General features: G+C 40.9%; 1 protein-coding gene across 8 annotated transcripts in view; it reads left to right on the top strand.

Annotated features, from left to right (window-relative positions):
- LOC128694175 (arginine/serine-rich coiled-coil protein 2) overlaps positions 1-27,271 on the top strand; it is a 203,568-nt gene that overhangs the window by 75,057 nt on the left and 101,240 nt on the right. For 4 of the 8 annotated variants that reach the window (XM_070093823.1, XM_070093821.1, XM_070093820.1 and 1 more), the window contains exons 4-5: positions 6,283-6,372; positions 20,575-20,700. The exons of 1 other annotated variant lie outside the window; for it this stretch is intronic. In XM_070093823.1, coding sequence (XP_069949924.1) covers positions 6,283-6,372; positions 20,575-20,700 — 216 coding nt within the window. The remainder of the gene's footprint in view (positions 1-6,282; positions 6,373-20,574; positions 20,701-27,271) is intronic. 3 more of the 8 variants (XM_070093826.1, XM_070093824.1, XM_070093822.1) reach the window with 2 other exon arrangements.

Raw genomic sequence — 27,271 nt, 5'->3', positions numbered from 1 at the left:
CACCATCACTACCACCCTCTACCACCATCACTACCACCCTCTACCACAATCACTACCACCCTCTACCACCATCACTACCACCCTCTACCACCATCACTACCACCCTCTACCACCATCACTACCACCCTCTTCCACAATCACTGCCACCCTCTACCACCATCACTACCACCCTCTACCACAATCACTACCACCCTTCTTCCACAATCACTACCACCCTCTACCACATCACTACACCCTACCACTATCACTACCACCCTCTACCACCATCACTACTACCCTCTACCACCATCACTACCACCCACTACCATCTTCTACCACATCACTACCACCCACTACCACCCTTTTCCACAATCCCAACCACCATCACTACCACCCTTTTCCACAATCACTACCATTGTCTACCACTATCACAAATACTTCCACCCTCTACCACCATCACTACCACCCTTTACCACAATCACTACCACACACTATCACCATCACAACCACTACCAATCTCTACCACCATCACAATCACTACCACCCACTGCCACCATCACTACCACCCACTACCACAATCACTACCACCCTCTACCACAATCACTATCACCCTCTACCACAATCACTACCACCCTCTACACCATCACTACCACCCTTTTCCACAATCTCTACCCCACCCTCTACCACCATGCCCCACTACCACTACATCACCCACTGCCACCATCACTACAACCCTCTACTACAATCACTACCACCCTCTACCACAATCACTACCACCATCACTACCATCACTACCACCCTTTTCCACAATCACTACCACCCTCTACCACCATCACAACCACTACCACCCTTTACCACCATCACAATCACTACCACCCACTGCCACCATCACTACCACCCACTACCACAATCACTACCACCCACTACCACAATCACTACCACCCTCTACCACAATCACTACCACCCAACCGCCCAGGGAGGTACTACCGTCCTGCCAAGTGAGTGTAAAACGAAAGCCTGTAATTGTTTTACATGATGGTAGGATTGCTGGTGTCCTTTTTTCTGTCTCATGAACATGCAAGATTTCAGGTACGTCTTGCTACTTCTACTTACACTTAGGTCACACTACACATACATGTACAAGCACATATATACACACCCCTCTGGGTTTTCTTCTATTTTCTTTCTAGTTCTTATTCTTGTTTATTTCCTCTTATCTCCATGGGGAAGTGGAACAGAATTCTTCCTCCGTAAGCCATGCGTGTTGTAAGAGGCAACTAAAATGCCGGGAGCAAGGGGCTAGTAACCTCTTCTCCTGTATATATTACTAAATGTAAAAGGAGAAACTTTCGTTTTTCCTTTTGGGCCACCCCGCCTCTGTGGGATACGGCCGGTGTGTTGAAAGAAAGATATATATATATATATATATATATATATATATATATATATTTATATTCTTATGAAATGATAGAGAATCTTTTCCTGATTGTAATGACACCAAACAAACAAAATTTAATGGAAAACCAATGGAATTACGCTCTCATGAAATCCGTGATTTCGTCCACTTTGAGCCCTATTTTCGGCTAATTCCATTGCTCGAGTCGACCAAACTCATAGCTATTTCTTTAGAACTCCATTTTTTCTATCGATCAACTACAAGAAACTGCCCATATACCGATTTCAACTACCCAATAACGTGGTCAGAAATTTTCAATTTGGCCAATTTCATGAAAATTAAAAAATATGACAATTTCAAAATAGGGTCCAGAATGAACAATGCAGACACATCTCCAGGCCCCTCTGATAGTACTCTTGCTTTTTATTTTGAATTTTTATTCAAACAAAAAATAGAAGATTTACTGTTATGCAGACTACTGCAATTTTGTAATAATTGTATAAATAACATCAACCCATTCATGACTGCATATTAGAATGGCTAGTTGGACATTTATTGGACAATGACATCATTTGTATACTTTTGAACATCGGAAAAAATCAAACATTTCCCCTACTTTGAACTCCATTTCCAGGCTCTTTTCATAGTAAAATCAATCAAAATCACCTCTATTTCTATAATATGGTTTCCATTCTATCGAATGAGACCAAGAAAACAAGAATACAACCATAAATACTGTAGGAAAATAGACCACAAAGTTGGCATTTTAATTAAAACGGTCGTAGTTTTTTTTCTCTCATTATGCACTGTGTGCTGCAGGATTTTTTTATATGGTGCACACTCACCACACAGGCCCATTCTCTCACATGTGGGCCTACCAGTTTTCTTCTGCTTGATTTGAAGCCGCTAGACTTTGAGTATATATACGTCAAACACGGTGGCTCGTAAGACGTATATATACGACCAAAACAGTCAAAGGGTTAATTTTGTTGTTTCTCACCTTCTTTACCAAAGGGCTGGCACTAGAAGTTTTCTTGGGGCCCATGGTGGCTTATTTAGCAGCTGCAAGCACAGAAAGGAATGGATTACACTGTATTACAAAATGTATTGTATGAACGCATAGGGTGATGGTCACTCGTCCAGAAACAGTGTCACACTGACTGTGAATGGTGTGTGGGAACTTTTGTGTGCGCGCGGCAGCTGGGAGGTCACTCGGACGTGTTCCATACTCAAATTTTGAGGCAAATCACGAAACTTGATGCTATATTTTGACGATAAAGGTTGCCGATACTCGAAATTCACGAAACGTGAGAATCACTAAATTTGCGGGTCCACTGTATTCATTTTTACAGTTTTATATAGTGGTACATTTTTAATAAATTATTATACAGTGGAACCTCGGTTTTCATAATTAATGTGTTCCAGAAAGTCTGACAAAAACCAAATTCAACGAAAACTGAAGCAATATTTCCCATAAGAAATAATGTAAATCCAATTAATCCGTTCCAGACACCCAAAAGTATTAACAAAAAATACATTTTATGGAGAATATCTATAGTTTTACATACAGAAAACAATGAGAAATAAATATAAAGGACTAACAAAATGGATAAATAAGCATTTAATATCACTTTTACTCTTATTGAAGACTTGTTGGTGTATGGAAGACTCGAGGAGGAGAGAGGGAGGAGAGAGGGAGGAGGAAGGAGGAGGAGGAAGGAGGAGGAGGAAGGAGGAGGAGGAAGGAGGAGGAGGAAGGAGGAGGAGGAAGGAGGAGGAGGAAGGAGGAGGAGGAAGGAGGAGGAGGAGGAAGGAGGAGGAGGAAGGAGAAGGAGGAGGAGGAGGGAGGAGGAGGAGGAGGAGGAGGCGGTTGTTGTTGTTTGCAAGGGGAATCCCCCTCCATAAGTACTTCAGGTATCAAGTACCTATCCGGGGGTTACTTCCCTTCTGTCTTTTACTGGCACTGTACCCCTGTTGCACAAAAAGTCTGTCCAGAGAGGTCTGTTTCTGGCACCTCTTTCTAAGATATGCCTAAAATACGACATGGCATTGTCATTGAATATGTTGCAGACACGGCTTGCAACAGCTTTGTTAGGGTGATATTTCTCCACAAAACTTTGCAACTCACTCCACTTTGCAAACGTCCTTTATCACTGAAGAAGGCACTGATCATTGATGAAGACTTCCCGTACAACCTGGCAAGATCGACCACATGTACGCCACTTTCGACCTTTGCTACAATTTCTTTCTTGAATTCTATAGTGTTTCTCGCCTTCTTTATCAAAGGGCTGGCACTTGGAACTTTCTTTGGCCCTGTGGTGGCTTCCGTAGCAGTCACACTCAATAAACAAGCACAAAAAAAAATGGATTATTACAAAATGCTTCGAATGAATGCACAGGATAATGCTCACTTGGCGAGAAGCAAAGCCAAACTGACTCAGAACACGTTGGATGCTTTGTGTGGGCACAGGAAGGCAGATATTCGGTACGGCAGCAGCGGCAGTGGAACCAGCTGCAGTAGCGGTGGCTGCAGTGGAACCAGCTGCAGTAGCAGCAGTGGCAGTGGAACCAGCTGCAGTAACAGCAGTGGCGGTGGAACCAGCTGCAGTAGCACTAGTGGCGGTGGAACCAGCTGCAGTAACAGCAGCAGCAGTGGAACCAGCTGTGGCAGCAGTGGTGATGTAACCAGCTGTGGTAACATAAGTGGTGATGGAACCAGCTGCTGTAGCAGCAGCGGTGGTGGAACCAGCTTCTGTAGCAGCGGTGTTGAAACCAGCTGCGGTAGCAGCAGCAGTGGTGGAACCAGCTGTGGTAGCAGCAGTGGTGGAACCAGCTGCTGTAGCAGCAGCGGTGGTGGAACCAACTGTGGTAGCAACGGTGGTGGAACCAGCTGCTGTAGCAGCAGCGGTGGTGGAACCAGCTGCGGTAGCAGCAACGGTGGTGAAACCAGCTGCTGTAGCAGCAGCAGTGATGGAACCAGCTGCTGTAGCAGCAGCGGTGATGGAACCAGCTGCTGTAGCAGCAGTAGTGGTGGAACCAGCTGCTGTAGCAGCAGCGGTGGTGGAACCAACTGCTGTAGCAATGGTGGTGGAACCAGCTGCTGTAGCAGCAGCGGTGGTGGAACCAGCTGCGGTAGCAGCAACGGTGGTGGAACCAGCTACTGTAGCAGCAGCAATGATGGAACCAGCTGCTGTAGCAGCAGCGGTGGTGGAACCAGCTGCTGCAGCAGCAGCGGTGGTGGAACCAGCTGCTGCAGCAGCAGCGGTGGTGGAACCAGTTGTGGTAATAGTGGCAGTGGAACCAGCTGCAGTAGTGGTAGTGGAACCAGCTGCGGTAGCAACAGCGGTGGAACCAGCTGCGGTAATGACAGTGGCAATAGCTGCAGTATCAGCAGCACCGGTGGCAGTATCAGCAGCACCGGTGGCAGTAGCTGCAGTATCAGCAGCACCAGTGGCAGTAGCTGCAGGGAAGTGGCAGCTGTAGTAGCAGCAGCACCAATGGAAACAGCAATGGAGTGGCACCAGCTGTAGTAGCAGTGACAGCAGCTACTACAGCTGGTGCATTACAAGCATCAGCTGTAGCATCATCTGCAGCAGCTACATTTTTTGTAATACATATATGTTATATTAGTATCTTAATTTATAGTATGTTATGTGTGTTGTGTGGTTAGAGTAAACAGGTAATTCAAAGAATGGAGGAATGTGGGGTTGGGTGCTGTGAAGCTTATAGTTACATACTTTTTTTATGCTGCTATTACCTCTAGTTACTCGTGCATAAAACTATACATGTGTGCACACAGGCCAGGAGCTATGACTCGACCCCTGCAACCACAACTAGGTGAGTACACACAGACACACACACATACATACGAATTGATTTGTTAAAGAAAGGCACAATAATGTGACTGGAATAATACACAAATAACCCGCACATAGTGACTAGCTAATGGTCCAAGTCGGAGTGAAACATTGTTGTAAGTTACATTCTCCTATGTGCTGGTTATTTGTGAATTCATTCTTTCACTAATCCAGATTTTGGCTGAAGTAGAACTTGTTTTTTCCTGCCACTCAACACCTCATTATATATGTATACATTTTTTTTTTATGTATGTCTGATGTACAATAGAATTTAAATACAGCCTCTCCTCACTTAGCTGTGTACTTGTTTATCGACGACTCAGATTTACGATGGCTCTCTGACCAGTATGCATACCTAAATAATGTATATTAGAGCTGATTTCCTCTATTCTGTTTACTATTTCAATATGATAAATTAGACACATGTGCAACACTTGGGTATCTTTATTGAGGAAACGTTTTGCCACACAGTGGCTTCATCAGTCCATACAAAGGACAACAGGGAAGAACAGGAGAAGTTTGAGGTAATCAGTCCCTCAGCCTTGAGTCAATGGTCAGTCCATCAAGATTGATGGACTGACCACATCGACTCAAGGCTGAGGGACTGATTACCTCAAACTACTCCTGTTCTTCCCCGTTCTCCTTTGTATGGATTGATGAAGCCACTGTGCGGCGAAACGTTTCCTCAGTAAAGATACCCAAGTGTTGCACATGTGTCTAATTTATCAACTTGTCGGTTCTCTGAGCCATTCATCTACTATTACAATATACAGTAAAGTCCTGTATAAACATTTAACAGTATACCAGAAATGTTATAAATGGTGCAGAGGTGACATTAAAGCAACGTTAAAGATGGTTGACACAAACCCACTTCCATTATAGTATGCTCGTCACTCAGCGACAAATTCATTTACCGATGTGGTCTTAGGAACGGAACTCCGTCGTTAAGTGAAGAGAGGCTGTACACTATTGATCTATTTTTTTAAATATTAGTAGAGATAATGAAGTGCAAGATAATGTAACTTAACCCTTATAGTGTTTATTTGATAGTCTTCAGGAACGCTTGTTGGGTTTAGCTAGTGGTGGAACACAGCGGTCCTCACAAGATGACCGGGGTGCACCCAGGGAGAGAAGAGACAGGTAAGCTGGTGTCTATCTTGTCTTTATTACACTAAACTCTCCATATAACACTCCTTCGTACAACACATACTTAATACAATGGACACTATCCTTTATTTTCAATGTTTATTGCAGTATAACTATAATTTGTCTACACTACTGTATTAGGTATTGAAAATCTAAGTCCTTTTTCTATTTTTAACATTATTCTGATTTAATGGATACTTGGACAGTCACCCTTTGTTGGTGTGTTATTTTGAGGATTTACTGTATTTAGATGTTCATTACAAGTTTCTTTGTCTTCTGTAATAGTTACACGAGTGTCCTTGCATCTGCAAGGATTTGAACACAGTGCAGTATGAATACGTATACCTTAGGTATTTACAGAGATGTTTGCACTTAGCACACAGAGGTTTTCCCAGGGTTATGAATGAGTTTTATTCCAGGTGTTCTAACCTACCAAAATTGTTGGTAGTCGTAAATTTGCTATCCTATAGCCATTATTACTACCATGGATAAACTTTGAAGAGAGTGGGTGGGTGTGTTGTCCAGCACTAGCCTGGGTGATTGTTCATACAACTGTTTTTGTTCACTGTTATTGGCCTTAGGTGATTTACTATAGATCCCCAGTTATAAATACCATATGTGAGGCAAAGATAGATTAAAAAGTACTAGTACAAAGAAAGTAATGCTGTTTAAGGTACATAGTGATGTATCTTAGAAATGATCCCTACTGTTTTGGAAACGTTGGTTATGTGCTGGATGTGTTGTTGAATCTCAAGTTGATATTAAGGTATAGACCTAAGACTTTTTCCTTTTTTTTGTCTCTCAATGTGAGAATTATTAATCATATTTAGTTGTACATTTGCAGTTCTGCTCCAAACATGTAGGTCTTGTCAATATTAAGAATGTTTATTGGTAGTCATCCAAGTACATCTTTAAGCTCCCCTTTAGCTGTTATTGAGAGAATTTGGATATGAATGGGAGAGGATAGTTGTTGTCATCTGCAGAGGGCTGAGAACACTGCCCTGAGGCACCCTTATGTTGATAGGTATAGTTGAACATACTGGAGTCTGCTGTTAAGGTTGACTTGAAGTATGCAAAGCAAAAGTATGACCTCTGTTGCCATAATGTTTTAGCTTATGATGCAGGATGTTGTCTACAGTATAAAATGCTTTCCTAAATTTTTTTTAGAGGTCCATTGTATATTTAATATCCTCGAGAGCTGCATTCACTAAATTTAGCATTTTTATAACTGAATCGTTTTCCTGGTCTGAAAACAAACTAGCAAGGATTAAATATATTGTGGGACACTAGGAAGAGTATTGTTTATGAATTAGGTTACTGAAGCTCTTAGATAACAATGGCAAGTTAGATATTGGCCTATAGTTATTTGGATTAATTGGGTCTCCTATATGTATTGGGGTAACCCTTGCTATCTTAAGTATTTTATGAAATGGTTTGACTCCTTATGATTTATTGAATGTTGTTGCTCCGAGTGACGGCCCTTGAGCTGCTTTTCTTGTACATTAGTGGTGCTAAATTAGCCAAGTTTCATGCTTTGTTTTTCAGTTAATTTTTGAAGTGACATCAGTAGGATTAGTTTGTACTAGATTCAGAGAATTTGGAAAAATTCCAGTAAGGTAGTAACTTGGGATTTAGCTGGTTAGGCTTGATCATACAGTAGAGAAGAAATCATTTAATAGTACATTGGGGTATGCTCTAACGAATGTAATTGGTTCTAGAACCTAGTTCATTATGGCGTTCATTTGTTATAGGGATAATCTGTTCCAAGCCACACACTACCTTACAAGAGTACCTGATATTCCATGATATAATGTTCCCTACATTGTTTTTTTCTTAGCTTTATCTAGTTATTTGTTTTGTTTTTGTAATATTTTCAGTATTTTCCACTTTGTTGAGTAGCTCTCTGGTCCAAGATCAGCACAAGTTTATACAAAACTAAAGAATTAAATGACAACAGATTCCATGAGGAATAAAAAGCTCTTTATTGTGAACAAAGTACTGTCCATAATTTGAAACTGTATGTGAAGAGAAAAAGTATTAAAGGTATAAACAGTACTGTAATGTAAGTACTGTAGTTTATTAGGTTTAACACTGTAAGTACAGCCTCTCCTCACTTAGCGACGTACTCGTTTACCAATGACTCCGACCTTACGACGGGCTCTCTGACCAGTATGCATACCTAAATAATGTATATTAGAGCTGATTTCCTCTATTCTGTTTATTTCAATATACAGTACACTACTGTATAAACATTTAAAAATATACCAGAAATGTTATAAATGATGCAAAGGTGACATTAAAACAATATCAAAGATGGTTGACATAAATTCACTACCATTATAGTATGCTCCTCACTTAGTGACGAATTCGTTTATTGATGTGATAGGAACAGAACTCTGTCATTAAGTGAGGAGAGGCTGTATTGTTTGAGCCTACAGTTTATTTATATTAGATTTCCAGTGTGATGGACATTTGTTGAGGTGGAAGGCACTTTTGTTTTATCTAAAATTATATCATAAGCTTGTTGTGGAACTCTTAAACTCTCCCCCCCCCCACACACACACACACACTCAAAAAAAAAAAAAAAAAAAATGAGAAGTGTTAAATAGAATACGTATATGTGAGAAGACTGACTTTAAGACAAAGCTTTACACAGTGTTGTAAGAGCAAGCTTTTCACAGTGTTGTAAGAGCAAGCTTTTCACAGTGTTGTAAGAGCAAGCTTTTCACAGTGTTGTAAGAGCAAGCTTTTCACAGTGTTGTAAGAGCAAGCTTTTCACAGTGTTGTAAGAGCAAGCTTTACACAGTGTTGTAAGAGCAAGCTTTACACAGTGTTGTAAGAGCAAGCTTTACACAGTGTTGTAAGAGCAAGCTTTACACAGTGTTGTAAGAGCAAGCTTTACTCAATGTCGTGCTCCCTTCTGCACCATTATCAGGTAGGACTCTCACTGTCATAAGTTAACTTGTGAAAGGAATGTTGTATAGTACTTAACCTCTTCTTTTGTAGAATTTATATCCTGTGTAGATGCTATGTATCAGTGTACAGTAGAAAGATATGGAAATTTTTAATTATAGTAAAGAGTATTTTTTGTATTACAGTAATACACATACTCAGCAAGGTCAGGTGAGCCAAACAAAATAAACATCACTATCTTTCATATAACACTTATCGTGGTGAAAGTACACACCCACATTACAAATTGAGTGACAATGAACTTTAACATCACCACCCCAACTTCAAGAGTACAGGCACTCTACTTTCTACCTTCAGGGCTCAGGTCTGGCTAACTGGTTTTCCTGAATCCCCTCAGAAATATAATCCTCCTCATACTCCAACTAAGCATCAACTTTTAAAACCCACTTCACAGTCTACTGTAACACTAGCATTGTCATCACCCTTGGCACTCCAGACTTGCCAACTATACCATCTATATCAGTTACAGGAAGGCCTCACTTGTACAGCAGGAAGGCCTCACTTATACAGCAGGAAGGCCTCACTTATACAGCAGGAAGGCCTCACTTATACAGCAGGAAGGCCTCACTTATACAGCAGGAAGGCCTCACTTATACAATAGGTTAGGTTCCTGGCTACTGCTGTAAAGTTACAGGAAGGCCTCACTTATACAGCAGGTTAGGTTCCTGGCTACTGCTGTAAAGTTACAGGAAGGCCTCACTTATACAGCAGGTTAGGTTCCTGGCTACTGCTGTAAAGTTACAGGAAGGCCTCACTTATACAGCAGGTTAGGTTCCTGGCTACTGCTGTAAAGCTAGAAATCACTGTAAAGTGAATCATAGCTTTTTTTTCCCCACTTTCAAATATGCAAAAGTCTGATAACATATTTACATATATTAAGTGAGAAATGTAGTTTGGACTTTGAACATTATTTACTTTAAAATATTTTCATCCTTACCTTAGTGAGTGAAAAATATATTTATTTTAGGAATAAAAAAAGGCACAATACCGTGACTGGAATGATACACAAATAACCCGCACATAGAAGAGAGGAGCTTACGACGACGTTTCGAAAGTCTGAATAAATGAAGAATGGATATATAATTAAAAACTGCTGTATTAGAGAAATGCTGTAAAGCGAAGTTCTGTAAAACATGGACGGCCTGAACTTCCACTTCAGCATTTAGGTTCCTACAACAATTATTTCCTTGTTAATATATGAAATGGTAATATGTACTGACAGTACAATCATACCTCACTTTGTCATTGCAACCTACGTCAGATTTGCCTTTATGCCACTTTTCTTGAGTAAACTTCAGTTCAGCGAACGTCACTACGTCTGACTTTGCTTCACTTAGCATCATCACCTACGTGTTCATTATTCTTTAGTAAATATGACTAAAATGTGTTTTTAATGTTCTTTAAGGTTTAGCAATAGTTATGTTCTCTTGCGAGCTATTTTCACTAGTTTTACAGTGTTTGTAGTCATTTTAAGGCATTATGTCTGGTTTACGTCAGAACCAGGTTACATCATGGTTCTTGGAACCAATTAGTGACGTAGGGCAGGGTATGACTGTGCAGTGATAATGACTTATACAGTGGACCCTCGACCAACGATATTAATCCGTTCCTGAGAGCTCATTGTTAATCGAAATTATCGTTAGTCGAGTTAATTTTCCCCATAAGAAATAATGGAAATCAAATTAATTTGTGCAAGACACCCAAAAGTATTGAAAAAAAAAAATTACCACATGATGAAGTAAAGGGTGTGATAAAAGAGAAAAAGGTAGCTTATGAGAGGTTTTTACACAGCAGAAGTGTTATAAGAAGAGCAGAGTATATGGAGAGTAAAAGAAAGGTAAAGAGAGTGGTGAGAGAGTGCAAAAGGAGAGCAGATGATAGAGTGGGAGAGGCACTGTCAAGAACTTTTAATGAAAATAAGAAAAAAATTTGGAGTGAGTTAAACAAGTTAAGAAAGCCTAGGGAAAGTATGGATTTGTCAGTTAAAAACAGAGTAGGGGAGTTAGTAGATGGGGAGATGGAGGTATTAGGTAGATGGCGAGAATATTTTGAGGAACTTTTAAATGTTAAGGAAGAAAGAGAGGCAGTAATTTCATGCACTGGTCAGGGAGGTATACCATCTTTTAGGAGTGAAGAAGAGCAGAATGTAAGTGTGGGGGAGGTACGTGAGGCATTACGTAGAATGAAAGGGGGTAAAGCAGCTGGAACTGATGGAATCATGACAGAAATGTTAAAAGCAGGGGGGGATATAGTGTTGGAGTGGTTGGTACTTTTGTTTAATAAATGTATGAAAGAGGGGAAGGTACCTAGGGATTGGCGGAGAGCATGTATAGTCCCTTTATATAAAGGGAAAGGGGACAAAAGAGACTGTAAAAATTATAGAGGAATAAGTTTACTGAGTATACCAGGAAAAGTGTACGGTAGGGTTATAATTGAAAGAATTAGAGGTAAGACAGAATGTAGGATTGCGGATGAGCAAGGAGATTTCAGAGTGGGTAGGGGATGTGTAGATCAAGTGTTTACATTGAAGCATATATGTGAACAGTATTTAGATAAAGGTAGGGAAGTTTTTATTGCATTTATGGATTTAGAAAAGGCATATGATAGAGTGGATAGAGGAGCAATGTGGCAGATGTTGCAAGTATATGGAATAGGTGGTAAGTTATTAAATGCTGTAAAGAGTTTTTATGAGGATAGTGAGGCTCAGGTTAGGGTGTGTAGAAGAGAGGGAGACTACTTCCCAGCAAAAGTAGGTCTTAGACTGGGATGTGTAATGTGACCATGGTTGTTTAATATATTTATAGATGGGGTTGTAAAGGAAGTAAATGCTAGGGTGTTTGGGAGAGGGGTGGGATTAAATTTTGGGGAATCAAATTCAAAATGGGAATTGACACAGTTACTTTTTGCTGATGATACTGTGCTTATGGGAGAAAAATTGCAAAGGTTAGTAGATGAGTTTGGGAATGTGTGTAAAGGTAGAAAGTTGAAAGTGAACATAGAAAAAGAGTAAGGTGATGAGGGTATCAAATGATTTAGATAAAGAAAAATTGGATATCAAATTGGGGAGGAGGAGTATGGAAGAAGTGAATGTTTTCAGATACTTGGGAGTTGACGTGTCGGCGGATGGATTTATGAAGGATGAGGTTAATCATAGAATTGATGAGGGAAAAAAGGTGAGTGGTACGTTGAGGTATATGTGGAGTCAAAAAACGTTATCTATTGAGGCAAAGAAGGGAATGTATGAAAGTATAGTAGTACCAACACTCTTATATGGGTGTGAAGCTTGGGTGGTAAATGCAGCAGCGAGGAGACGGTTGGAGGCAGTGGAGATGTCCTGTTTAAGGGCAGTGTGTGGTGTAAATATTATGCAGAAAATTCGGAGTGTGGAAATTAGGAGAAGGTGTGGAGTTAATAAAAGTATTAGTCAGAGGGCAGAAGAGGGGTTGTTGAGGTGGTTTGGTCATTTAGAGAGAATGGATCAAAGTAGAATGACATGGAAAGCATATAAATCTATAGGGGAAGGAAGGCGGGGTAGGGGTCGTCCTCGAAAGGGTTGGAGAGAGGGTGTAAAGGAGGTTTTGTGGGCAAGGGGCTTGGACTTCCAGCAAGCGTGCGTGAGCGTGTTAGGAGTGAATGGAGACGAATGGTACTTGGGACCTGACGATCTGTTGGAGTGTGAGCAGGGTAATATTTAGTGAAGGGATTCAGGGAAACCGGTTATTTTCATATAGTTGGACTTGAGTCCTGGAAATGGGAAGTACAATGCCTGCACTTTAAAGGAGGGGTTTGGGATATTGGCAGTTTGGAGGGATATGTTGTGTATCTTTATATGTGTATGCTTCTAAACTGTTGTATTCTGAGCACCTCTGCAAAAATAGTGATAATGTGTGAGTGTGGTGAAAGTGTTGAATGATGATGAAAGTATTTTCTTTTTGGGGATTTTCTTTTTTTTTTTGAGTCACCCTGCCTCAGTGGGAGACGGCCAACTTGTTGGAGAAAAAAAAAACAAACAAACTGAAGAAGACGTGCACAATTACATGACACTTACCTTTATTGAAGATCTGGTGATGATTGATGGGATAGGAGGAGGGGAGAGTGTGGATGGTGTTAGTGTTTAGAAGGGGAATCCCCTCCCATTAGGAATTGAGGTGTCAAGTCCTTTTCCGGGGTTACTTCTCTTCTTCTTTTAATGCCCCTAGGACCAGTTTGAGAGTCAGTGGACCTCTGTCGCACAACATATCTGTCCATAGAGGCCTGTACCTCCCGTTCCTTTATGACATTCCTAAAGTGTTTCACAACATTGTCAGTGTCACAATTAAACACTTGTTCAGTTTTCAATTCTTCACTGTCTATGTACTCCTTGAATTCCTGCACATATTTTTCAGCTGCTTTTTGGTCCGAACTGGCAGCCTCACCATGCCTTATCACACTATGTATGCCACTACGATTCTTAAATCCCTCAAGCCAGCCTTTGCTGGCCTTAAATTCACTCGCATCACCACTAGTTGCAGGCATTTTTCTAATTAAATCATCATGCAACTTGCTAGCCTTTTCACATATGATCGCTTGAGAGATGCTATCTGTTTTTCGTTGATCCACACCAATAACAGTCTCTCAACATCTTCTATCACTTGCGATCTCAGTTTTGAAAACATAGTTGCACCTTTGGCAAGAACAGCTTCCTTGATTGCCGTTTTCTTGGCCACAATAGTAGCGATGGTTGATTGGGGTTTTGTGTACAACCTGGCTAGCTCGGAGACATGCACTCCACTTTCATACTTAGCAATGATCTCTTTCTTCATATCCATAGTAATTCTCATCCTTTTTGCTGTAGAGTTGGCACTAGAAGCTTTCTTGGGGCCCATAGTGACTTATTTTGTGCAATCACTAAAAACGCTGTGATAATATGAAATGTTCCGATTGTATGTTTGGATAGGACCGCGGTGGCTGGCTGGGTTGTAAACACTGGCCACAAGTGGACGCGCCTCGAACGGAACGAATTGTGTTGGTCGAGTTTTTTAGCTCTAGTCGAGGCAAAATTTTTGCGTTAAAATGGATTGCTAGTCGGATTTAACGATGCCTTCGTTGGTTGAGGGTCCACTGTATTTTGTCATTAACTATTCCCTCACTTAGATCGGAACTCCTGTAACATTTGCTTAAATCTTTCACTGTCCAGCCCCCTGAAATTAATATTGCTCTCAGTGTCTACTTTAAAAAAAAAGAAAATCTGAAATAGTAGAGAAACTTTTCAGAAGGTAACGATACTAAAAGTAGGAAATTTGATAAATATACGGAATTACGCAGGCACAAAGTTAAGGATTTTGGTGCGGTTTGCACACCATTGATTTTGCCTACTTTGAGTCCTATTTTAGGTCACTTCCATTGTTCCAGGTGACCAAATTCTTAACTATTTCACTACTGGGGGTTGCCGTGGGCTTTAACCCTCCTCAGGAATATCGACAAATATTGAATATTTCCGCTTCTTTGAGTCCAGTTTCAAGCTACTTCCAGTCCTGAATCCAAGCAAAATCATCTACTTTTTAGTAAGATGTTTTCCATTCTATCAAATGATGCCAAGAAACTGTGAAAAAAAATCTGAAAATGCACCACAGAGTTGGTATTTTCAAGCATACACAGTCAATTTCCCCCCCCCCTCCCCATCAGGCACTGCATGGGGCAGGATTTTTTTTAATGTGGTGCACACTCACCACAAAGACTTATTCTGTTATATGTAAGGTTACCAGCTGTCTCTCTAAATTTGAAGCCATTAGAATTTATGAGTAATATTATGGCACACACACCCCGAAAGGTATAAATACATATCGTCACAATGCAGACATTCCTGGCACTAAAATATTTCCTCTGTTCATTATTCATATCTTCAGGCCTCTCCTATATTACACTTGCTTTCCATTTTGAATCCTTATTCACACAATAGAAGATTTGCTCTACTTCTCGGATTAATAAAAAATAACCAAGATAGATTGATCATGGTTTACAGCATCTCAATAATTGAATCAGAGCAATTATTTACCTATAAAACAGTTTGGGAATTTTAGGAGGGCCTTACCTGTCCTCTGGAATATTGGCAAAACTCAGATCATCATTATTCAACAAACTGGCCGTATCCCACCGAAGTAAGGTGGCCCAAAAAGAAAAACAAAAGTTTCTCTTCTTAACTTTAATAATGTATACAGGAGAAGGAGTTACTACCCATTTGCTCCCAGTATTTTAGTCACCTCTTACGACATGCATGACTTACGGAGGAAGAATTCTGTTTCACTTCCCCACTCAAATATTTATGCTATGTTGAGCTCATTTTCAAGCTACTGTTGTCCAGAGGGCTGAGGAAGGGTTGTTGAGGTGGTTCGGACATGTAGAGAGAATGGAGCGAAACAGAATAACTTCAAGAGTGTATCAGTCTGTAGTGGAAGGAAGGCGGGGTAGGGGTCGGCCTAGGAAAGGTTGGAGGGAGGGGGTAAAGGAGGTTTTGTGCGCGAGGGGCTTGGACTTCCAGCAGGCATGCGTGAGCATGTTTGATAGGAGTGAATGGAGACAAATGGTTTTTAATACTTGACGTGCTGTTGGAGTGTGAGCAAAGTAACATTTATGAAGGGGTTCAGGGAAACCAGCAGGCCGGACTTGAGTCCTGGAGATGGGAAGTACAGTGCCTGCACTCTGAAGGAGGGGTGTTAATGTTGCAGTTTAAAAACTGTAGTGTAAAACACCCTTCTGGCAAGACAGTGATGGAGTGAATGATGGTGAAAGTTTTTCTTTTTCGGGCCACCCTGCCTTGGTGGGAACCGGCCAGTGTGTTAATATAAATAAAATAATTTCAGTCCTGAAACCAATGAAAATCATCTCTAATTTCAGTAATATGTCTTCCTTTCTATCAGATGATAAAAAGAAGCAGCCAATATAACTATAAAACTATCTGAAAAAACACTGCAAAAGTTGCTGCTTTAAGCCTTTCACACTGTCAGTTTGTTTTTCTCATCATGCACTTCGTGGGGTAGGATTTTTTTTTATATGCGGTGCGCGCACACTGCACAAACCCATCATATCTAGGCCAAATTTTACCACTCGCAGCTTATCTAAGTGTGCAGAGTTCATGACGTAGAACTGCCCCAGGGACCCTTACCTCAGTGACATAATTCTACATGATAGACAGTAAAAGGGTTACGTGACTCACGAAATTGTAATAACACAGTTGCAAACAACTCAGGGAATGGGCGGGACTTGAACCCATGGCAAGCAAGTCATAAAGCTCACAGGCCAGTGAGCTAACCTCTTGGCCAGCTGGCTCAAATGAGATTCACCCAACAAGGGAGGTTAGCTTGTGCCCCACTGTGACCAGCTGATGTGGGATTCATCTGTAAAAAACCCACATTTGTGGTAACTGGTGGTCCATGCTAACTTCCCTATTGTGTATAAAAATATACGTAGTTGGATGAATGTTATTGGAGCCAGCTAGCCAAGTGGTTAATGCACTGGCCTATGAGTTTTAAGACACGCTTGCCATGGATTTAAACCCCACCCGTTTTGTGATTTGCTTAAAACTTGGTAAATTCATTCTGTCACTCTCTCTAGCTTGTTCTCTCTAGCTTTTACTCACTCCCTCCTCCCCTTCTCTGCCCCTTCCTCCCCCACTCCTCACCCCCACAGGTGCATAAACATGATAATTTACTTATTGCAGGAGGGGGTGAAAGAGGTTTTGAGTGCAAGGGGCCTGGACATGCAGCAGGCATGTGTGAGTGTGTTAGATAGGAGTGAATGGAGATGAATGGTTTTTGGGATCTGACGAACTGTTGGAGTGTGAGCAGGGTAATATTTTGTGAAGGGATTCAGGGAAACTGGTTAGCTGGTCTTGGAAGTGGGAAGTACAATGTTTAGAGTGGCTGTTTAGAGTGACATCTAAACTGTCATATCTGGGCACCTCGGAAAAGACAGTGATTATGTGTGAATGATGGTGAAAATATTTTTCTTTTTTGAGTCACCCTGCCTCGGTAGGAGATGGCTGACTTGTTGAAAAAAAAAAATTCCTTAATTTAAACACTTCGTCATTTCTTGCCACAGATGATCATTTGATATCACCACTACTTTCACTAGTGTTTTATAGATACACCTACTTAAACCTCGTTGAACTTTACCCTTTGTTTTCAACTTTGTTTTACTCAGTTTTACTCAGTTTTTCTTATCTGCTACATCCATGCACAGCCAACCAAGCTTAATTTTTTTTTTTTTCATAAATTGATGGGGAAGAAGAGACTACTATCCCCTTGCATATTAGTCACCCTTTACGACACATTGCGTACTACATGTTAAACGTTAAAGCTCATTTCTTCATGGCAGTAAAAGGAAACAGTACAAGAACAAGCACTGGTAAGGAGTCGAGAATTTATTTCTGAGTTTCCCTCTCCTTCTCTCCTCCCCTTCATTGTGTTCCTCTTTTGGCTAATAATTATTTGTGTGAGGTTTTACATTGATTGGGTTTTATTCAGAAGTTCCCCAGTGACACCAAATTTTAACCTCTTCATAACAGGAATTCCCATTAGTTTATTATTGTTATTTTTCAACATACTGGCCATTTTCCACCAAGGCAGGGTGACCCTTATTATTATTATTGTTATTATTCCACCATTTTGTTACACTACTACTGCTGACCAAAAGATCGATTTTAGTTGCCTTTTACCACATTTTGCCTTAGAGAAAATGGGAGTTCTCATTTTATGTTAGGTAAAAGTTTAAGAATGTTGGGACACCACAACATTCTAGACACTTGATGTGGAATCTTTCACTTGAGAGTGGAACATAACTATGGAGTGGGACATTCTTGACACTCAGTGTGGAATGTTTCACTTCAGTGGGACACAATGGAGTGAAACGCCAAACTTTGATCTTCATGGATCTTCCTAGTGCATGTGTGTGTACGCACTCACACTACGCCTGAGTCACGCACATGTAGTTTATGGTGGATATAAGTAGTAGTTGCCAGACTTTATATTTGCCATGTATGAAAAAATGCCATGTATGATGTACTCTGATATATAATGAAGTTGCAATATCATGGTTGGAATGATTAACAAGTAACCTACATTACCATGGCTGGAACAATTCACAAGTAACCTAAATTCCCATGGTTGGAACAGTTTACAACGTACAATATCATGGAACAATTCATAAGTATGATGCAAATGGTCCAGAAAATTGACAAGTTGAAGAATGAGAGACTTATGCAACATTTGGGAATTTTTATTAAGGAAACGTTTCGCCAGCCATTTGGCTTCTTCAGTCCAATACAGAGAAGAATGGTGGAAGATGGGGAGTTGGAAGTAATCAGTCCCTGGGCTTGGTGCTGACATGCCTGTACACTGTGCACACTTCACTTATGGTCATCTTGTGGAGTGGCATCCAGTGCCACTTTGCTGCCTGTATTGTCAGGTTGTTCAGAAAGTTCAGTTATTCTTGATTGTCCCAGTCACTAGAAGTTCAGTAATTCTTGGCTGTCCCAGTCACTAGAAGTTCAGTAATTCTTGGCTGTCCCAGTCACTAGAAGTTCAGTAATTCTTGGCTGTCCCAGTCATTAGAAGTCCAGTAATTCTTGGCTGTCCCAGTCACTAGAAGTCCAGTAATTCTTGGCTGTCCCAGTCACTAGAAGTCCAGTAATTCTTGGCTGTCCCAGTCATTAGAAGTTCAGTAATTCTTGGCTGTCCCAGTCACTAGAAGTTCAGTAATTCTTGGCTGTCCCAGTCACTAGAAGTTCAGTAATTCTTGGCTGTCCCAGTCACTAGAAGTTCAGTAATTCTTGGCTGTCCCAGTCACTAGAAGTCAGTAATTCTTGGCTGTCCCAGTCATTAGAAGTTCAGTAATTCTTGGCTGTCCCAGTCATTAGAAGTCCAGTAATTCTTGGCTGTCCCAGTCACTAGAAGTTCAGTAATTCTTGGCTGTCCCAGTCATTAGAAGTTCTGTAATTCTTGGCTGTCCCAGTCATTAGAAGTTCAGTAATTCTTGGCTGTCCCAGTCACTAGAAGTTCAGTAATTCTTGGCTGTCCCAGTCATTAGAAGTTCAGTAATTCTTGGCTGTCCCAGTCACTAGAAGTTCAGTAATTCTTGGTTGGCCCATTCTTGAAAGACTTGCACTAGGATATGTTAAATCAGTATTGTAATTTGAGGTATCACCTGTGACCCTTCCCTCTCTTTCTACTGATATAAATTTTTCACACCACGATACTGTAACATTTATTGTGTGTTGTGAATTGTTCCAGCCACAATACTGTTAATAATAATAATAATATGTAATTATAACTTCTACAAGTACATGTACAAGGTATACAACCCTAGCTGACATCAATGACATACTACTACATAGAAAGCCGCTTGTTATGCAGAGTATTTCGGGCAAATTAGGTCAGTTTTGTCCCAGGATGTGACCCACACCAGTCCACTAACACCCAGATACCTATTTTACTGCTGGGTGAACATGGACAGCAGGTATCTTAAGAAATGTTGTGAATTGTTCCAGCCACAATATTCTTAGTTTTATTCATTAATTTGATGAAGCACAGACGTAACATTGTTCCTGTCTCTGTGATTAAGTAATCACAAAATATGTAATGGAATTTAGTCGTTAGTGTCGATGCTTCTCATATATTTATTAAGATGTCATTATATTCTGGGCATCTTGCTAAGGTAGTATTACCTGTTCACCTTTCTACTCTTAATAGTAAATAAGTTTTAAGTATTTTTTGTATTTTTTTAATATTTTATTTTGTACATAGTGAGAAATGTATGTTTGTATTGTAGATAAATGGTTCAGATAACTGACAAGTTGATAAATTAGACACATATGCAACACTTGGGTATCTTTATTGTGGAAGAGTTTCACCACACAGTGGCTTCATCAGTCTTGTGTAAAGAAGAATGGTTAAGATCAGAAGGAATTCGAGATAATCAGTTCTTCATCCTGGATTTTTTTTTTTTTTTTTTTTAGCTTGATGGACTGATTACATTGAATCCAGGCTGAGGGACTGATTACATCAAACTCCTCCAGATCTTCACCATTCTTCTTCTTTGTATAGGACTGATGAAGCCACTGTGTGACAAAACATATCCACACTATAGATACCCAAATGTTGCACATGTCATGTATGTATTGTAATGGTGGTAGTGATAAGTATGTCTGGTGTCCTTACCTCTTCCTAACCCAAGATATTCCAATAACAGTCGCACAAGTCCCTCACAAGACAGGGAAGGCCACTCCCGCAGAAAATCTAAGTCCCCAAACCTTAAGTCACCCAAGTCTCCGAGGCCTCGGTCACCTGCTGGAGGCAGCAACAAACATAGGACAAGGTAAGTTATTCATCTTTAAAATCCATTTTACAACTTAAAACCAACTCACACTAGAAACGACCTAAAGGAGAAAAAGAAGTCACAAGATCATGGCAGCAACAGTTCTCACACAACCTGCACTTGGGAGACAACCTTTATAAGGAACAAAAAGGCACAATACTGAGACTGGAACAATACACAAATAACCCACACATAGGAGAAAGAAACTTATGATGAAATTTCGATCTGACTTGGACCATTTACAAGTCACTTCTTATTGGTCCAAGTTGGACCAAAATGTCATCTTAAGTTTCTCTCTCCTACTTGTGAGTTATTTGTGTATAGACAGCCTTTATGACAATGTTTTGGTTTATTCTGGACCAGTCGAGTCATGATGATCAAGTCAATTGTGACTTAACAATGGTCCAGGATCAACTTTGTCATCATAAGGTTTAAATCAGGATTATTTCTCAAGTATAAACAACACCTCGACTCCACACCAAACACTTCCAGTTTCCTCTGTGTAAGTGAGGCTTTGTTGTGGCTTGTTCCAGACAATATTGTTCCAGCCACAGTTGTGGCTTTCCTTTGTGGCTTATTCTAGCCAAAGTGTTGTGGCAAAATTTTCTTCATGGCTTGTTCCAGCCACAGTGTAGTGGCTTTTCTTCATGGCTTGTTCCAGCCACAGTGTAGTGGCTTTACTTCATGGCTTGTTCCAGCCACAGTGTAGTGGCTTTCCTTCATGGCTTGTTCCAGCCACAGTGTTGTGGCTTCTCTTCATGGCTTGCTCCAGCCACAGTGTAGTGGCTTTTCTTTATGGCTTGTTCCAGCCACAGTGTAGTGGCTTACCTTCATGGCTTGTTCCAGCCAGAGTGTAGTGGCTTTACTTCATGGCTTGTTCCAGCCAGAGTGTAGTGGCTTTACTTCATGGCTTGTTCCAGCCACAGTGTAGTGGCTTTACTTCATGGCTTGTTCCAGCCACAGTGTAGTGGCTTTACTTCATGACTTGTTCCAGCCACAGTGTAGTGGCTTTACTTCATGGCTTGTTCCAGCCACAGTGTAGTGGCTTACCTTCATGGCTTGTTCCAGCCACAGTGTAGTGGCTTTCCTTCATGGCTTGTTCCAGCCACAGTGTAGTGGCTTTCCTTCATGGCTTGTTCCAGCCACAGTGCAGTGGCTTTCCTTCATGGCTTGTTCCAGCCACAGTGTAGTAGCTTTCCTTCATGGCTTGTTCCAGCCAGTGTAGTGGCTTTCCTTCATGGCTTGTTCCAGCCACAGTGTAGTGGCTTTTCTTCATGGTTTGTTCCAGCCACAGTGTAGTGGCTTACCTTCATGGCTTGTTCCAGCCACAGTGTAGTGGCTTTCCTTCATGGCTTGTTCCAGCCACAGTGTAGTTGCTTTCCTTCATGGCTTGTTCCAGCCACAGTGTAGTGGCTTTCCTTAATGGCTTGTTCCAGCCAGTGTAGTGGCTTTCCTTTATGGCTTGTTCCAGCCACAGTGTAGTGGCTTTTATTCATGGCTTGTTCCAGACAATATTGTCTTGTTCCAGCCACAGTTGTGGCTTTCCTTTGTGGCTTATTCTAGCCAAAGTGTTGTGGCAAAATTTTCTTCATGGCTTGTTCCAGCCACAGTGTATTGGCTTTTCTTCATGGCTTGTTCCAGCCACAGTGTAGTGGCTTTACTTCATGGCTTGTTCCAGCCACAGTGTAGTGGCTTTACTTCATGGCTTGTTCCAGCCACAGTGTAGTGGCTTCTCTTCATGGCTTGTTCCAGCCACAGTGTTGTGGCTTCTCTTCATGGCTTGTTCCAGCCACAGTGTTGTGGCTTTTCTTCATGGCTTGTTCCAGCCACAGTGTTGTGGCTTCTCTTCATGGCTTGTTCCAGCCACAGTGTAGTGGCTTTTCTTTATGGCTTGTTCCAGCCACAGTGTAGTGGCTTACCTTCATGGCTTGTTCCAGCCACAGTGTAGTGGCTTTACTTCATGGCTTGTTCCAGCCAGAGTGTAGTGGCTTTACTTCATGGCTTGTTCCAGCCACAGTGTAGTGGCTTTACTTCATGGCTTGTTCCAGCCAGAGTGTAGTGGCTTTACTTCATGGCTTGTTCTAGCCACAGTGTAGTGGCTTTACTTCATGGCTTGTTCCAGCCACAGTGTAGTGGCTTTTCTTTATGGCTTGTTCCAGCCACAGTGTAGTGGCTTTCCTTCATGGCTTGTTCCAGCCACAGTGTAGTGGCTTACCTTCATGGCTTGTTCCAGCCACAGTGTAGTGGCTTTCCTTCATGGCTTGTTCCAGCCACAGTGTAGTGGCTTTCCTTCATGGCTTGTTCCAGCCACAGTGCAGTGGCTTTCCTTCATGGCTTGTTCCAGCCACATTGTAGTAGCTTTCCTTCATGGCTTGTTCCAGCCACAGTGCAGTGGCTTTCCTTCATGGCTTGTTCCAGCCACATTGTAGTAGCTTTCCTTCATGGCTTGTTCCAGCCAGTGTAGTGGCTTTCCTTCATGGCTTGTTCCAGCCACAGTGTAGTGGCTTTCCTTCATGGTTTGTTCCAGCCACAGTGTAGTGGCTTTTCTTCATGGTTTGTTCCAGCCACAGTGTAGTGGCTTTTCTTCATGGCTTGTTCCAGCCACAGTGTAGTGGCTTTCCTTCATGGCTTGTTCCAGCCACAGTGTAGTGGCTTTCCTTCATGGCTTGTTCCAGCCACAGTGTAGTGGCTTTCCTTCATGGCTTGTTCCAGCCACAGTGTAGTGGCTTTCCTTAATGGCTTGTTCCAGCCAGTGTAGTGGCTTTCCTTTATGGCTTGTTCCAGCCACAGTGTAGTGGCTTTTATTCATGGCTTGTTCCAGCCACAGTGTAGTGGCTTTCCTTCATTACTTGTTCCAGCCACAGTGTAGTGGCTTACCTTCATTGCTTGTTCCAGCCACAGTGTAGTGGCTTTCCTTCATTACTTGTTCCAGCCACAGTGTAGTGGCTTTCCTTCCTGGCTTATTCCTGCAACAGTTGTGGCTTTCATGGTTTGTTCCAGCCACAGTTTTGACTTATGGTTTCTTCACTGTTGTCTGCTGTATGTTGTACTTCACTGTTGTCTGCTGTATGTGTTGTACTTCACTGTTGTCTGCTGTATGTTGTTGTACTTCACTGTTGTCTGCTGTATGTTGTTGTACTTCACTGTTGTCTGCTGTATGTTGTTGTACTTCACTGTTGTCTGCTGTATGTTGTTGTACTTCACTGTTGTCTGCTGTATGTTGTTGTACTTCACTGTTGTCTGCTGTATGTTGTTGTACTTCACTGTTGTCTGCTGTATGTTGTTGTACTTCACTGTTGTCTGCTGTATGTTGTTGTACTTCACTGTTGTCTGCTGTATGTTGTTGTACTTCACTGTTGTCTGCTGTATGTTGTTGTACTTCACTGTTGTCTGCTGTATGTTGTTGTACTTCACTGTTGTCTGCTGTATGTTGTACTTCACTGTTGTCTGCTGTATGTTGTACTTCACTGTTGTCTGCTGTATGTTGTTGCTATTCACTGTTGTCTGCTGTATGTTGCTGTACTTCACTGTTGTCTGCTGTATGTTGCTGTACTTCACTGTTGTCTGCTGTATGTTGTACTTCACTGTTGTCTGCTGTATGTTGTACTTCACTGTTGTCTACTGTATGCTGTATTTCACTGTTGTCTGCTGTATGTTGTACTTCACTGTTGTCTGCTGTATGTTGCTGTACTTCACTACTCTGCTCTCTGTTGTTGTACTTCATTGCTGTTCTGTGTTGCTGTCCTTCACTATCTGCTGTATGTCGTAACTCGTTACTGTCTGCTGTGTTGGTGCTTCCTGTATATACAGTGCCTACAAAATAATGTGGACCTCACCCTTATTATGAAAATTATTAAAAAGCAACAATGTAAACATTACAGAACAAAAACTGTAATACACCTACCATCCGACTTACGACCTGCTCTTCTTACGACCACTCGACTTACGACCGTGTTTTTTATGCCAAATTTCTGGGAAATAAACAACTATTTGTGTTGTACACAGTGTTTATCCTAAACCTTACAGTATAAAATACAGTATTAACAACATAAAAAGTAAAGTAAAACATGAAATACCAAAATAAAACAATAAAATAAAGTCATTAACAAAAATGTTTTGTTGATATTCAGTAGTAAAGTTCGGCTTACGACCGGTTTCTCGGAACCGAACTCGGTCGTAAGTCGGATGGTAGGTGTACTTAGTTTATTTATTTATTTATTATTAATTTGGACATGATACATAGATGTACAAAGAAATACAGAGGTTCAGTGTAACATGCCAAAAGCCCCTTGTATGCAGAGCCTTTTTTGCAGCCTGAAAATTAACTTAAGATGAACTAAGCAATGATATACTGTTCAGTGGTAAAAATTATAGTAAACAAGTAACAATTAAGAACAAATGAGTATTTCAAAGACAGGTCATATGGTCATTTACTGAGTTACTGAGCATTCAGTAGAATGGAGTATTCTGTTAGGTAATGTAATTAAAAATAACAAAGTTTGATAGGGTCACAGGTTATACATTTATGAGATACAGTTATTTAGTATTTATTTAGTTGTGGGTGAGTGAGTTTTAAGAAGAGACTTGAATTTATAAACAAACAGTGTTTCTTTTATATTCACAGGTAATGAATTCCAGATTTTTGGGCCTTTTATGTGAATTGAGTTTTTACATAGTGTGAGATGGACACGAAGAACATCAAAGCGTGATCTCTGCCTTGTGTTATGGTCATGTGTTCTGTTGAGGTTGGTAAGGAGACGTTTGAGGGGAGGGTTTATATCCGAGTTAAGTGTTCTATGTACAGTGGTCCCTCAATAATCGTCAGGCCTGAAAGTCGTCCATTTCGGAAATGTCCCGTTATTTCGTCTAAAAATTTGGCTCACAAATAACTCGCTAATCGTCCTTCGTCCGGGACACGTACTCACGCTCTGAGCTGCCTGGGCCTGCATTCCCAGACAGTGTGCCATTGTTTACTAGTGAGCGACGGTCCCCTCACTTGCTCCTACAAAATATTTCATAATATTCCATTGGTTTTAGTGCTTGCAAATGCTAAATAAGCTACCATGGCTCCAAAGAAAGCTTCTAGTGCCAGCCCTTTGGTAAAGAATGTGAGAAACACATATAATTTATGAAAAAGTTTGTAGAAAAATACAAAGGTGGTGGTGGTAGAGTGGAAGCAGTTGTGATAGTGGTTGATGGTGGTAGTGATGGTGGTAGAAGGTAGTAGTGATGGTGGTAACAGTTGTAATAGTGGTAGAAGATAGTAGTGATGGTGGTAAAGGGTTCCTTCTTTAGTGATTCAGCAATTCTACCAACTCCTCCAATGTTGTTGGAGTTATATAGGGCTACAGAAAACACCACCGCCTCAGCTGCTGCTTCACCACCATTATGGACGGCTTACTCTCAGTAGCCCTTATATACTCAACAACACAACAGAGCACCTCTCGTGACATACGTAATGACTTATTTTATTCATTCTAGAGTATATTCCATGTTTCTATGTTATTAATATTGTTTATTATGTCATATTAGTTGAATTGTGATAGATAAATAAGCCGTAGAGTTGATATTAGTGTCATATTCTCCAACTATAAACTTGCCATCCCTCCCTCACACAAACAAGTCTCCAATAAGAACATAAGAAAGGAGGAACACTGCAGTAGGCCTGCTGGCCCATACTAGGCCGGTCCTTCACAAATCCCACCCACTAACAAAACAAATGCTACCCAAGCAATAAGCTCAGGTGCAAGTCAACTCAAATCCAACTCCTCTCACTCGTGTATTTATCCAACCTAAATTTGAAACTACCCAATGGATCACCCTACTAGGCAGACTGTTCCAATCATCAACTACCTCTATTACCAATGTTCATTTATACATTTTATTAGTGCTTTACATTTATTTGGCATTTTTTCTGCATGTAAATCTATATTTATGCTAGGGAAGTGGCCTCTGAAGTGACCTAGAGTCCTTTTGGAGGGGGATTCCCCTTCCAAACAATAACCTCTCTTCCCTCTCTCCTCCTCCCTGTCTTCCATTCATCAACAACAGCCTTCAATAAAGTCAACTGTCATGTTGAATGTTCATTCTTTTGTGCATGTAAATCTATCTTTTAGGTTAAAAAAAAAAATTGTTGTTGATGCTTCTGGGTGTCTGGAACGAATTAATTGGATTTACATTATTTCTTATGGGGAAAATTGATTCGAAAATCGTCTATTTCAATAATAGTCCCACTTCCAGGAACTGATTAAGGATGATAATTGAGGGACCATTGTATGTAGTAGGTACAATAATAAGTATGGATGTTTTGTATGGTGAGTAGGTTTAGAGTTTTGAATATTGGTGGAGTTTGCAGCCTGTAGTGGGAATTTATCATCATTCTGACTGCAGCCTTTTGTTGGGTAATTAATGGTCTGAGATGGTTTATTGTTGTTGAGCCCCATGCACAAATTCCATAGGTGAGATAGGGGTAAATGAGTGAGTGATATAGGGCCAGGAGGGCTGACTGTGAAACATAGTACTGTATCTTCGATAGTATGCCTATGGTCTTGGAAATTTTCTTGGAAATTTG

Source organism: Cherax quadricarinatus, chromosome 43 (assembly GCF_038502225.1).
Source record: "Cherax quadricarinatus isolate ZL_2023a chromosome 43, ASM3850222v1, whole genome shotgun sequence".
Lineage (NCBI taxonomy): Eukaryota > Metazoa > Arthropoda > Malacostraca > Decapoda > Parastacidae > Cherax > Cherax quadricarinatus.
Note: the sequence above shows the minus strand (reverse complement) of the source record. Positions and strands in the feature narration are given on the sequence as shown.